We start from the raw sequence: 12,735 nt of genomic DNA on the forward strand, positions 1-12,735 counted from the left end.
CTCTATAAAAGATAATTATACACATTTTCTCATAGGCAGCCCAGCAAATTAAAGGTTTTAAAAGGTAAGAATTTCCACACCAGGAATACAGATACAACTGACATTTTTGAGCTGCCTGTTAATGGCAGTCATCTTGCTATAAAAAGCAAGATCTTTTTTGATAATGGCAAAAGAACTTTTCTATGGATGCTAATGGAAAGTATCATGAATTCCCAAGATGTGCGAGTTTTTTGAGAAGTGTGTGTGTATACTAATGTTTCCTTTTGCCAGTTGTTGTAGCCAATGATACAGGCAACAACACATTTTTTAATTTCATTTACAGTAAATTGCTTTCCTTTTAGTTAAGATATTTTGTTTCCAAAAGGAAAAATTTTACCATTGCATGGCAAAAACCTTAATAATACGTAGTGCTACCACCTTCACCTATAATACATAAAAGCACAGTCATAAGGTCAACAGAGAAGTTGAGGTATATGCAACGCACAAGTGAAAACAGTGTACTGAAAATGCACAGTCTATTAATTTTTTCTCATTATTTAAGAATACACCTGGAGGGTGATGTCCATTGAGTTCTGCCATTGACTTCAATAGGGTGAGGATTTTACCCAGGGTGCCTATTCCTGGACAGCCTCATACACAACTTCATTTTCAGGTCTTGCCCCACACAGTCATTTATTGTCCTGCAAAGCCATTTTAGTTCTGACACATAGTACTTTAAAGATGCTGTTAGAAGAGGCACTTTTAGATCTGGCAGCCTTTTTGAGTGGGGCCTGGTGCTTGCAATTTCAAAATTTACACACTATATTCTGTGCAAACACTGCCACTGTGTAAAACCCTCCAGGGCAGGGACTGTCTCATTATCAGTGTTTATACAGCACCCAGCACAAAGGAAACCCAATTCTGATTGGGACCTTTGGCCACTACTAGAATATAAATATTTAATAACTGACTCAAAACCATCTAATTATATGCATAATTAGTCTATGTAAACACATGTAGTTATTACATCGACCCTTCTCCCATTCCTTTGTGAAGGAGAAGGGCTATACCATGCTTTTGTACAGCACCTGCAGACTGTGGCCTTAATCCTGACTGGAGCCTCTAATCACTGATGTAGTATAAAGAATAAATTATTAAGTATTATTATTATTATTATACAAATGTTATGGGCTGGGAAGCAGAGATATAGAGAGGTTAAGAATCAAATGTTCATACTTGGGTGCCTAAAGTTAGGGACTTAAATTCATATTTACCCAGCTGACAGAGGTATTGCAATTTATTCATGACAGTGTTTTGACATCTTGAGGTTGAAGTCAGGTTGTATAGAGGTGGAAACTATTATTTATTAATCATAGGAAGAGGTGGGCTTACATATTCAGGCACTGCTTTCAAAATGTAGTATGCACTCTGTTTAAAACACAAGTACAGAACAAATTCCATCCAGAATAATACTGGAAAAAACAGGATGAACAATTAAAGTGAAATAGAGGACACTTCTTACAATACATGATACTCAAAGACAGCTGATTTGCCCTAACGCCTCTTTAGAATACTAAGTACACTATCTCTGAGCGATTAAATCTTCTTGTAATTGCCAATGCATAAGACAATAGTTTAATGAGCCCATAGTTTATCTAGTCAGACACTGTTTCTTGCTTAAGAAACTGCAGTATAAAGGATATTGTTTTGAATGCAACTTCACAATCAGCTTCCTGCACAAAAATTAATGGTTTACTTGAATTTACAAAGTAAACATTGTCACTCGTGTATAGTATGCGAAGGTTACACATCCGCAAATGGTTGACTCTAAGATCAGCACTTAGAATTACCCAGTAATTGAATGTGGATGTGGAAGAAAGAGCCTGTTTTTGACTATAATAAGGCATTGTACAGAACTCAGTAAAAGTTTTATTCAGAACACAATTTAAAATGAACAAAAATAAGTCAGTTTTTTAAAGTCAAAGTAAAATTGCAAGAAATGGCTTTAAGGAAGACAAAGCTGCCTGCCAGGAGAAACCAAATTATGTGACAGACCAAGAGGCCATTCCAAAGTTGGCAACACATTTGTCTGCAGAGTCTGCCAAAGAGCCAGATGCTCCTGCTACACAAATGCACCCAGAGCTTGGCATGTGAATTCTGCCAATACTATTTACAGTAGAAAATTAATGGTTCAAAACTAATTTAGGAAAAGTTGTCTTAGGCCCACATTCTTGTCAATTTTTGGCAAGGATATTTGTAAAATGCTACAATTTTTTTTTAAGTTTAGAAAAATACTAGAAAAAAAGAGTTGATAATGTTTAATAAATACATAAACTTCTTATTTGTTGCATACATTGGTACTGTTTCAGTATCAAACACTTACAACACAAATCCATTTTCAAAAGTAAGAGGCCTGTTGGCTCCTTAATGAAACTATTTTTTTTAGGGAGGTTGGCCCTTCTCCAATACCAGGAGAAAGTGGAAGGGCCAAAGAGGAGTCAGGATCCTGTGACTGACAAGTCCCCTGAGTCAACAGGGAGAGGTCAGTTAGATTAACAGGGACCAATAGGCAGGACAATAAGAGGGTTGAGAGCCCAAGGTCTGTCCTTCAGATGAGCTAAGGCTACCAGGGCAGAATAAGGCAGAGCCAGAGAGACTGCAGCAGCCCAGAGCTGGGGAACTAGACCCTAGAACAGAACCAGGGAGACTGCAGAAGCCAGAGCAGCAGCCTGGAGCTGGCGCAGCGGAGACCAGTGGTAAGCCAGGACTGAGCTACAGTGGGAAGCCACAGGACCAGAGCCAGGATAACGAATGATCCACAGTGCAACAAGTAAACTGGAAACAAGTGTGGTGAGCAGCTAGGGAGAACAAGGTGGGGATCCTGGGCAGAGAGGGCCCAATGGAGGGAGACATCATAAAGGCTGGACTTGTGGGAGAGGGGCACGAACCTGACAGGAGGGTCGATACTGGGGAGAAGGCTCCTGCCACCTAGAGCCTGAGGGTGTGTAACTACCACCAAAGCAGATGTCTTACCTGCAGTATCACTGCAGAACATCCAGAACATGTAAGGAATAGGCTGTGAAATTTCTTCAGTGCCCGAGATTATTACTTACAGTGTTCCCCGTGCCTATGGTGTGGGGTTTCTTCATCCTTTAACCCTCTCTGTTTTTCCCTTATTTGTTTACAGTGGCTGTTTAATAAATTGCATGTGGTTTATTACTCAGTGTAGTGATCACTGGGTCAGGGAAATGGCCAGTGAGGAGAGTGGGAACATCCTAACCCCTGTCCTGAATGATCCACAACAAAACTGGGTGTTAAGTTCCACAGGATCTTGGACTCAGCCTTACTGAGGTTATGAGGACTTCACCCATGCGGGAGAGAAAGATGAGTGCTCGAGATCAGGCAGGCATCCAAGTAAAGGGAATTGGGGCAGGGACTCAGTTCCTTTCACCATCCAATTCCACCAGGGTAATACAGAAACCAGGAAAATTCCCCATGATAGCAGGACCATTTTCCCCACTTACACCAAGATTCTCCCAGCTAGAGACACATTTCCTGATCCAGAGGCATTAAAGTCAATGGAACAGAGCCCATTCAGTTGGCTTTGGATTAGACCCAAGATGGCGACTTTTACTCAGAATGGAAGACATTTTAAAAGAAATATAAACTCTGAAAGCACGGTAGGAAAATGAATTCACTCAACGTCAACTGCTGTTCAAGGGAATTATATGACTAGCTTCTATATATTTCTTGAAATTTAGGAAAGATCTGCATTAAAAGGTAAACAACAAAACTAAATTTAAACTAAAGGTCTGATCCTGCAAAATGTTGCACTGAAGCCCCTGGCACTATTCATATGAAAGTACTATTTGTGTCAGTATAAGCTGTGGGATCAGGCCCTGAGTTCCAGACTGATGTGCTGAATGTCCTGAGTAGGCAAGCAGTAGGAAGTATTCAGCACACCAATATGTATTAATTCTCTTTATTTTAAATTCTTATTCCCCGTTGTAAAAGCACTTACATTCTCTGGTTCACTGAAGATAACCCAGCCTGGTAAATAAGTGCATAAAGAACATAAATCTGGAATTAATTTTCAAATGACTGCACTTTTTCCTCACTCTGCCTCTGGCGTGTATTCCCAGATCCCATGCACTACTCAACCTCATTTCCCTCCTTCAAACTCACTTCCAGAGGTTTAGCTTGCCTTTGCTGACCAACACTGCAGCCTTCAGTCTAAACAATGTCTACAAATTTTAACAAATGCAGATTAAAAGAGGAACTATCTAGACCTGTGTGTAAAACCAAACACCTCAGTCCTTCACAGTTCTAATGCTCATTCCTCTACATTCCCTCCTCCCACACGTACTTTATTGTCATTCTTTGCTGTGTTACAGGCTCAAATAAATTAAGATCTTCACGAAAGGAACCTGTCATTTTTATTTGTCTGTCTACTTCCATGCACACCAATAGAGCTGTATAAATAATGAGTAACAATTTTCATTTTAGCTTTGCAGCTTACTTTTAAACCCACAAAATGAAAATTTAAAGAGAAGATGTTCAAAAGCACCTAAGGGATTTAGGAGTGCTTTGGCTTTTGAGGCAATCTTCAAAATCTCCCCCAAGAGTACATTCCAACCACCTAATGTGATTTTTCCAATTTATACAGAATACATATATATTCATTTTCAATCAATACATATGAGAAACAAATAAGTGCTTGAGATGGATCTTTCCTTAATATTATGTTAATGCAAATACGTAGGCCTTTGATCCTACAAACACTTACATATAGGCTTAACTTTACACATGAGTATCCGATTGAGCTTAATGCAGGATCAGGACCTAACATACTCCCACTGGAAGAAATGAAAACAGATCCATAAGCATCAGAATGAACCCTTTAGCAAATCCTTTACTAGAGCTTACTGTTTGGGAGCCAACTGTAATTAGTAAACGAGGATAGCCCACTACTAACTTTGGTCTGAAAGTTATATAGAATATTTTTTGTTAAAACCAATTATGTGAATATAGTGCTCATGAAACATTCTGAACAAACAACCATGGCAGCTGAAATCCTCTGTTCATCTACTGAATGGCCCAATAAACAATAGAGTTTGCACATATACACACTGTCCTGCTATTGTGCCTCAGCTTGATATAAGAGCCGATGAGGGAGGAGAGGAGAGATGTAGTACCTGTTTCACCCTTGGCCAAGGAATTGTTGGTCACTACCAACCTGTATGTAACTCAGAAGTGAAAGTGTCATGATCAATTATCAAACTCCTGAACTGTTACATCTCTCTCCACTTTTCTGTCTCTTGCTTCCCTATTCATCCGAATCCATCTCTGTCCTTTCCTCCCCACCAACCACCATTTATCATGGTCTCCGAGGCCCAGATTTTTAAAAAGATATTTAGGTGTTGCTATGCTCAGCGCTGCAATGCCTAACTAAGTTAGGAGACTAAAACTCATTTTCAAAAGTGATTTAGGCACTTAGGAGCCTAAATCCCATTGACAGCAACATCTAAATAATTTTAAAAATGAAAAGGTTCACACCAATAGTAGCTTGGGGTCTCATGTGCTGACAGCAGAATGAAATAGACTCTGTTCAATATTGTAATTAGGCTTCAAGGGACTAGCTTTTTATTGCTCAGAAAATATTGATGTCATTGTACATACACAAACTGATGAACAAAAATATTTCCATGGATCGTCATCAAAATATACAGATAGGCAAAGAAAAATGCTGCTTGAGAATGTATTAGAGTTTCATTTAAGGAGATTTACTTTGTATATTTTGATGTGTGATGTTGTCAATTTGTGTTTTAACAGTTTTTTTGCATCTCAATATTTACTGTTATTAAATAATTATTGTCTAACCTCCCCAACCCCATTGTCTGACACACACCCCATAATTTCCTGTCACGATGAAAATGTAAAAGATAAAAATAAAAAATGCTTAAAAATAAATATCCATTGATGTTATAAGAAAATATCAAATCTGCCAAGCCAAATTATAATGAGCTAGTTTTATTCTGCAGTCAGTGTTGTGGGAAACACTACTGTGCAGGCACTGAGCCCTGATACATCTTATTCAAGCAATTGGCATCTTGCAGAAAGCCTTCTGAACAGTTCTTTCCAAAGCAAATCAGTGTTGTAATAACAGTTGAAAATGGGTGATGCATTGGCCTCGTTAGCACTACAAAAGTAATTTTCCCTCTCTTGACATTAACCCCTTCTTGTCAACTGTTGAGAATAGGCCATTTCCACCTTAACTGAATTGGCCTCATTAGCACTGACCCCCCACTTGGTAAGGCAACTCCCATCTTTTCATGTTTTGTAATATATATACACCTGCCTACTCTACTTTTCACTCCATGCATCTGATGAAGTGGGTTTTAGCCCACAAAAGCTTGTGCCCAAATAAATGTGTTAGTCTCCAAGGTGCCACAAGGACTCCTCGTTGTTTTTGCTGATACAGATTAACACAGCTACCCCTCTGAAACCTGTCTTTTTTTAAATGATCATATATTATCAGTGACACTCAGACTGTGGCTTGTGAGCAGCAAGTAGCTCTTTAATGTGTGTCCTGTGGCTCTTTGCAGCATATGGTATGAAAACACTGTGTGATTTAATTATTAATGAATCTAAGTTATTAATCACTCAGAATGCTTTTCCTGTGTTATTAACTAATTATAGTTTATTTTATATATATTAAATATTTAGTTTTCATATACAGATATGAAAACTAAATGTTTCCCCATCATATTTTTTAAATATGACTATATAGTACTATAGTAAATGAAACAATGGACTCACATTGCTTTGGCTCTTTGGGTAATGTTAATCACTAATTTGGCTCCTGGACCACTGAGGTCTGAGTATCACTGATATCTATATATCTATATATATAGAGAGAGAGAGCGAGAGAGAAAGAGAGATCCTCATTGTTGAGGAGAATATCCATGACAACTCAGCTAAGGCAGAGCTTAAATATGAGAAAGTGAAAAGGTCGATGTGTTGTCCTGAATTTGAGAGGTGTGTATATCACAGAATGTGATCAGGCTGATTGCAACCATAGCCACCATGAATTAATGAACCAGAACACCACATAGTTAAGGGTTAATTTAGAGACAGGTTTTCAGAAGCAAGGTCAAAACTAGCTACAGTTTCTGTGAATCAGAATAGGAGGAGGGGACAAACATGTAAACAATTGAGACTAAAAACTTTGGTGGTTGGAAAACCTTGAGTCTAGGTGCCTCTGATATTAAAAGTTTATTAAAAGTTAGAAAAGTGATGACCTATATGTTTTGTAGAAAATAGTTATAAAAGATTAGCTAATAGAGAGTACTTTGGAGCAGTCCTCTGAAGCCATCTTGAAAGACATTTTTCCTAACACCTTTTCTCCCCAATGGGTGAGCAACTGGTCACAGCAAACCTGCTGTTAATTACTCAATACCATTCCAGATGTTAGGTAAATATCTGGGATGTTCTAAACCTATTGCTTATGTTTGTGTGTGTTTAAATCTAATAAACTGCAATTTTAGATAGAGCATGCTTACTTGTGTGAATCTTATCAGATGGAATTGCTGTGTTCCTGTTGATTTATTCCTTATACCACCCGGAGTGAAATAGTTAAGTTGCCCCTGTTGGGGGTTCTGAAAACCCCGGGTAACAGATGATGCAGTTGGTATGGAATGCTGAAAATGTAGTTATCTCCCTCTGGCTGACCTGTACTTGGGAGCAACTGGGCCATAGAAAGCGATTATTTTAAATTATAGTAGCAAAAGCATCTCAGGATTCTGTTTCCTGTTTTTGCTGCTGCTGCTGAATATATAGCTTAATGTTTTATTTCTGTAATACATCACTATATTTCTATCTTGGTCAGTATTCTGAAGCACACTTCCAGTTAACAGATATTCCTTGGTTTTGTTCTTTACTCCTATACATATTTCACATTTATCTGGAATCAATAGCATTTACCATCTATTAAGCCATCCATTTAATTTATCTAAATCCTTCTATAATCTGTCAGATGGCATTGTTCTTTATTACTAATTTAAACACATCGCCAAAATCAGAAAGTTTACTCACTGCCCTTGTCAAACTATTTAACATATATAACTAAAAAGCAAATTACCAGGTAATGATATTTATGGTACTCTACCACGTAATCATTTTCTGCTTTGAAATCTAATTTTTCTTTTCTACAGTTTCAGAGAAATGTTCAATCTCCCAACTTTTTTCTTCTATTCTGTGCTTCAGCATCTTCATAACTGATTTCCAATACAAAAACTTTACCAACTACATATTGATAATCTACAGCTAAAAGTAAATGCAAATTCCATGTAGTTGCATCCTCTTTGCCTGTAATGCCAATAACATTTTTGAAGAATTCAGAGAAAGCATAGCAGTAAGGCACAATAATCCATTTGCTACTATGTTGGTTATTTATGAATGTTACTTTTTTAAAGAGTTCCTTTTCTGAGGTACTCACAGTAGTCCCTAAGACTTTGCTAAATCAGAAGGCCACTCCATGGAAATGTTGATTTCTTATGGTTGGGGCCCAACCAATTTCACAACCATGAAAAACGTGTCATGGACCATGAAATAAGCCATTCTCTGTGAAATCTGATCTCCCCCTGCTGCTGGGAGCCCCACAGCCAGGGGCTCCCAGCTGCTACTCCAGGCCAGGATGGGGAGGGAGAGGAGTTGTCCTTCCCCTGAATGGTCGCTCTTAGTGGGGAGATCAGACCCACCTCCAGAGGCAGCGCAGAAGTGAGGCTGGTACACCCTCACTTCTGTGCTGCATCAGCCCTGGAACTGCACTCAGGGCTTCTGCCCCCGCGTCTCAGGGCACTCATTTTCCAGGGGGCACTGGGGCCACTGGACAGAGGCCCTGTGGGCCCCTTCATTAATCACCACTGTCCAGTACTAGCAGGTAGGAGCCCCTGACTGAGGCATTCCCAGCAGCACAGGAGAACTTCCTGAAGCTGGCGGAGGCACTCAACAGTGGATCTGATCTCCCCGTGAGAGGGGCCATGCAGGGGAAGAGCAAGTCCTGTCCCTCCCCTGCCAGCCAGGACTAGCAGCTAGGAGCCCACGGCTGGGGTGCTCCTAGAAGCACGAGGAGATCAGACTCACCTCCATTTCCAGGAGCCTCCTCCCGCTGCAGGAAGTTCAGTGGCCAGCTCTGAAGGCAGCATAGAAGTGAGGGTGGCAATCCTGCAGCTGTCTCTCTCATGATCCCCTTTTGGATCGCGCCCCCGTCCCCCAAATGCACACCATGAAATTTCAGATGTAGACATCTGAAATCATGAAATTGACACATTAAAAAACCCTCTGGCCATGAAATTGACCAAAATGGACCATGAATTTGGTAGGGCCTTACCTATGATGGTTGACACATTGGCTGTCTCTCTCATGGTTTAAAGCACAGCCTTACTCTGAAAAGGGAAGCACAGTAAAACTAGCACCTTCTTTCTCAACTGGGCTTCTGGAGATATGCAGAATCAGATACTTTTTGTCACTAAATTTGGAGTAATTTTTTTCTGGTTTTTTTTTTTTACTCTTTTTAATACTTCAAAGACAGTAGAGCTCAGACTGAGCTTGAATCTATTTCCTCTTGTCTATCAACAGAATTCTTTACAAGGTTCTCATTAGATGCACCTGTGCAAACCAATCAGGGCATTTTGGCTCTATAGATATCACTGATGTCACAGTTAGAAGACAATGGTGTTGTACAAATGCCATTAAGATCCTAATTTTAGCCAGTATAACTTAAATTTCCCAGGATGGCATATGAAAATGAAATAACCACGTTTTACCCTCAGTTTCCAGGTTGACTTTGCAGGATGCACAGTAAAAAAACAAACTCACACTTATTACTTGTAAACTGAATATATTTAATAGAGTCACAGATATTAAGAGCAGAAGGGACCATCTAATCTGACCTCCAGTATAACACAATCTATAGAATTTCACCCAGTTACCCTTGTATTGCGTTCAATCACTTGTGTTTGACTAAACTATACCTTCCAGAAAGGCATCCACAATTGATGTGAAGACATCAAGAGATGGAGAACCCACCACTTCCTTTGATATTTTGTTTCAATGGTTAATCACCCTCACTGTTAAAAACTTCTGTCTTATTTCTAATTTGTCTATCTTTAACTTTCGGCAGTTGAAAATTATGCCTTTGATGGAGTCTAAATTAGCTGTTATAATTCAAGAAAGAGATCTTGGAGTCATCGTGGACAGTTCTCTAAAAACATCTGCTCAGTTTGCAATGGCAGTCAAAAAAAACCCAGCAGAATGTTAGGAACCATTAGGAAAAGCATAGATAATAAACCAGAAAGTATCACATTGCTACTATGTAAGTTCATGATACACCCACACCTGGAATTCTGTGTGCAGTTTGATTGCCCCACCTCAAAAAAATATATTAGAATTGGAAAAGGTACAGAAAAGGGCAACAAAAATGATTAGGGGTATGGAACAGCTTCCATTTGAGGATAGATTAAAAAGACTGGGACTCTTCATTTTAAAAAAACAGACAACTAAGGAGGGATATGATAGAGGTCTTTAAAATCATAAATGGTGTGGAGAACATGATTAGGGAAGTCCTATTTAGCTCTTCACATAACAAGAACTAGGAGTCATCCATTTAAATTAATAGGCATCAGGTTTAAAACAAACACAAAGAAGTACTTCTTCACACAATGCAACTATCAATCTGTGGAACTGGTTGCCATAGAATGTTGTAAAGACCAAAAGTATAACTGGGTTAAAAAAAAAGAATTAGATACATTCTTGAAGGATAGGTCCATTAGTGGCTATTAACCAGGATGGTCAGCGATGCAACCCCACTTCTGAAACTCCAAACCATATTCAGGTTTTGGCAGACTAATTTCAGCTTTTCAATTAAAAAAAAACACAACAAATTTTGAAGGAAAGCAGACATTGTCCATGATTTTTTTCTGCTTTTTAAAAACCCCTAGTTTTCGATCCAGAAAAAGTTTTGACGGAAAATATTTGTCCAACCCTTTTAATGAGCTTTAGTGTCTTTTAGCACTAGCTGATGCTGAGAACCAGTGATACCTTGTAAAGAAGTTTTCTCAAAACTGGGTTTGTACCGAGATGCAGAAGGTTTATTTTCCCAGGGCCGCCTGTGGGTGCAGAGCAAGTGGGGCAACTTGCGCCAGGCCCCGCAGGGGCCCCCACGAGAATATAGTATTGTATAGTATTGCAATTTTTTTATGGAAGGGGCCCCCAAAGTTGCTTTGCCCCAGGCCCCCTGAATCCTCTGTGCGGCCCTGTACCTGCTCCTAGCTTAACGGCCTCCAGTAGTCACAGAACCACCTGCAGCTTCTCTGGCTACAGCCATGCGGCCAATTGCCAGAATCCAGCCTTAGATAGCTATAGCTACTAGTCAAGGGAGGGGTGGCAATTCCAAGGCTAAGCATGCTTGAACCCTGTAACAGCAGCACTATGGACTCTAAATCCTCAGTGCTGGCCCTAGACAGCTGCAGACTCTGCAGTTAGGCACTTCCCTCCTCTAGGCCATGGTGTTGGTGTCCGTAGGCCTAAGTAAACCAAAGTTGTGACTTTGGGCCTGAGTGAGCCAAAGCAACTCCATCTTGTGAACTTCAACCAACCTAAATGTTAACAGCCTAAAAGCAAAATGTGTAACTGTCAGCTGTCTCAGCTTACAGCTGCAGGACAGTTTGAAACAGCAAATCTGCATGCGTTTGTGCTGTAAAGGCCATAGATAAATATGCGAATGGGAACTTTTCTGACACGCTGAAATGTAATGTTTAAAGTAACTGCTGTTGGGAAGGGAGGGTGAGGGGGAAAACCAAACAAAAGGCTTACACAAACAAGGGGGGTATAAATGCTGGGACCCCGCCTGCGCGCGGGTGTGCAGGATTTGAGAATGCTTTTTCTCCCTGGCACCTTTTTGAGCTCAAATAAACTTGGTTTGCTTCTCCACCCTGGTGTGTTAATTAGTGCGACGCACACCGGGCAACGAACCCCCGCTGTTGCTCCTCCTCGGGCCCTTTGAGCCGGCAACAGTTTTGGCGTCCCTGGGTGGGCTCGAGGCAAAATTGTGCCTTGCCCGGACTCCTCCAATGGCCGGTGGACGATGGTCACAGCCGACGCCCAGCACGCACCAGTGCCTTTACCGGGGGCCTCGGCAGAGACGCGTCAGGCTGACCTTGGAGGACACAACGGTGCAACGCACTCAGATAGTGGAGAAGCTGTTGTGGGCGACGGTGAGGAACCGGTCCTGTGGATAAGGTAGGAACGACCCTGTAGCTGATGTGGCTTGGTGACACTGGAAAAGCCACAGGCAGCTGACCTGAACTGGAATCTCTGAAAGAGACACCGCAGGAGATTCCAGGGTGTAAAAGAACAGCCATCCCAAGAGCAGAAGTATGTTGGAAATTCTGAACAAGCTGTATACATACAGGATATTCTCCCGTCCACCTATTCCCCCTTCTCTGACCGTTATACACAGACGTGGCCAGTCTGGATATGTGTGAGTATTAAAGTGGCTTAAGGCTTGGGGCATTCATATTTTTCCTGAGTGATGTGGGAGCATTCCCAACACTCTCCATTGTTGTTTTATTATTTTTAATGAAGCTTTAAAATTTGGTTATATGGTGTGTTTTCTCTATCCTCCCCCACCGTCCTGCAGTGTCAGTTTGATCACCTGACATGAGGGATAAATTGGTAACAGAAATTTGTCACAGT

General features: G+C 40.5%; 1 protein-coding gene across 5 annotated transcripts in view; it reads right to left on the reverse strand.

The window, feature by feature from the left end:
* Positions 1-12,735, reverse strand: part of ITGBL1 (integrin subunit beta like 1) — a 220,838-nt gene that overhangs the window by 148,148 nt on the left and 59,955 nt on the right. Inside the window, exon 1 of one of the 5 annotated variants that reach the window (XM_045008662.1) lies at positions 9,371-9,565. The exons of the other annotated variants lie outside the window; for them this stretch is intronic. Within the exon in view, the coding sequence (XP_044864597.1) occupies positions 9,371-9,404 (34 nt within the window). The 5' untranslated portion in view covers positions 9,405-9,565. Of the gene's footprint in view, positions 1-9,370; positions 9,566-12,735 lie in introns of those variants that run through there. 5 annotated transcript variants of the gene reach the window in all.

Source organism: Mauremys mutica, chromosome 1 (genome assembly GCF_020497125.1).
Source record: "Mauremys mutica isolate MM-2020 ecotype Southern chromosome 1, ASM2049712v1, whole genome shotgun sequence".
Taxonomy (NCBI): domain Eukaryota; kingdom Metazoa; phylum Chordata; order Testudines; family Geoemydidae; genus Mauremys; species Mauremys mutica.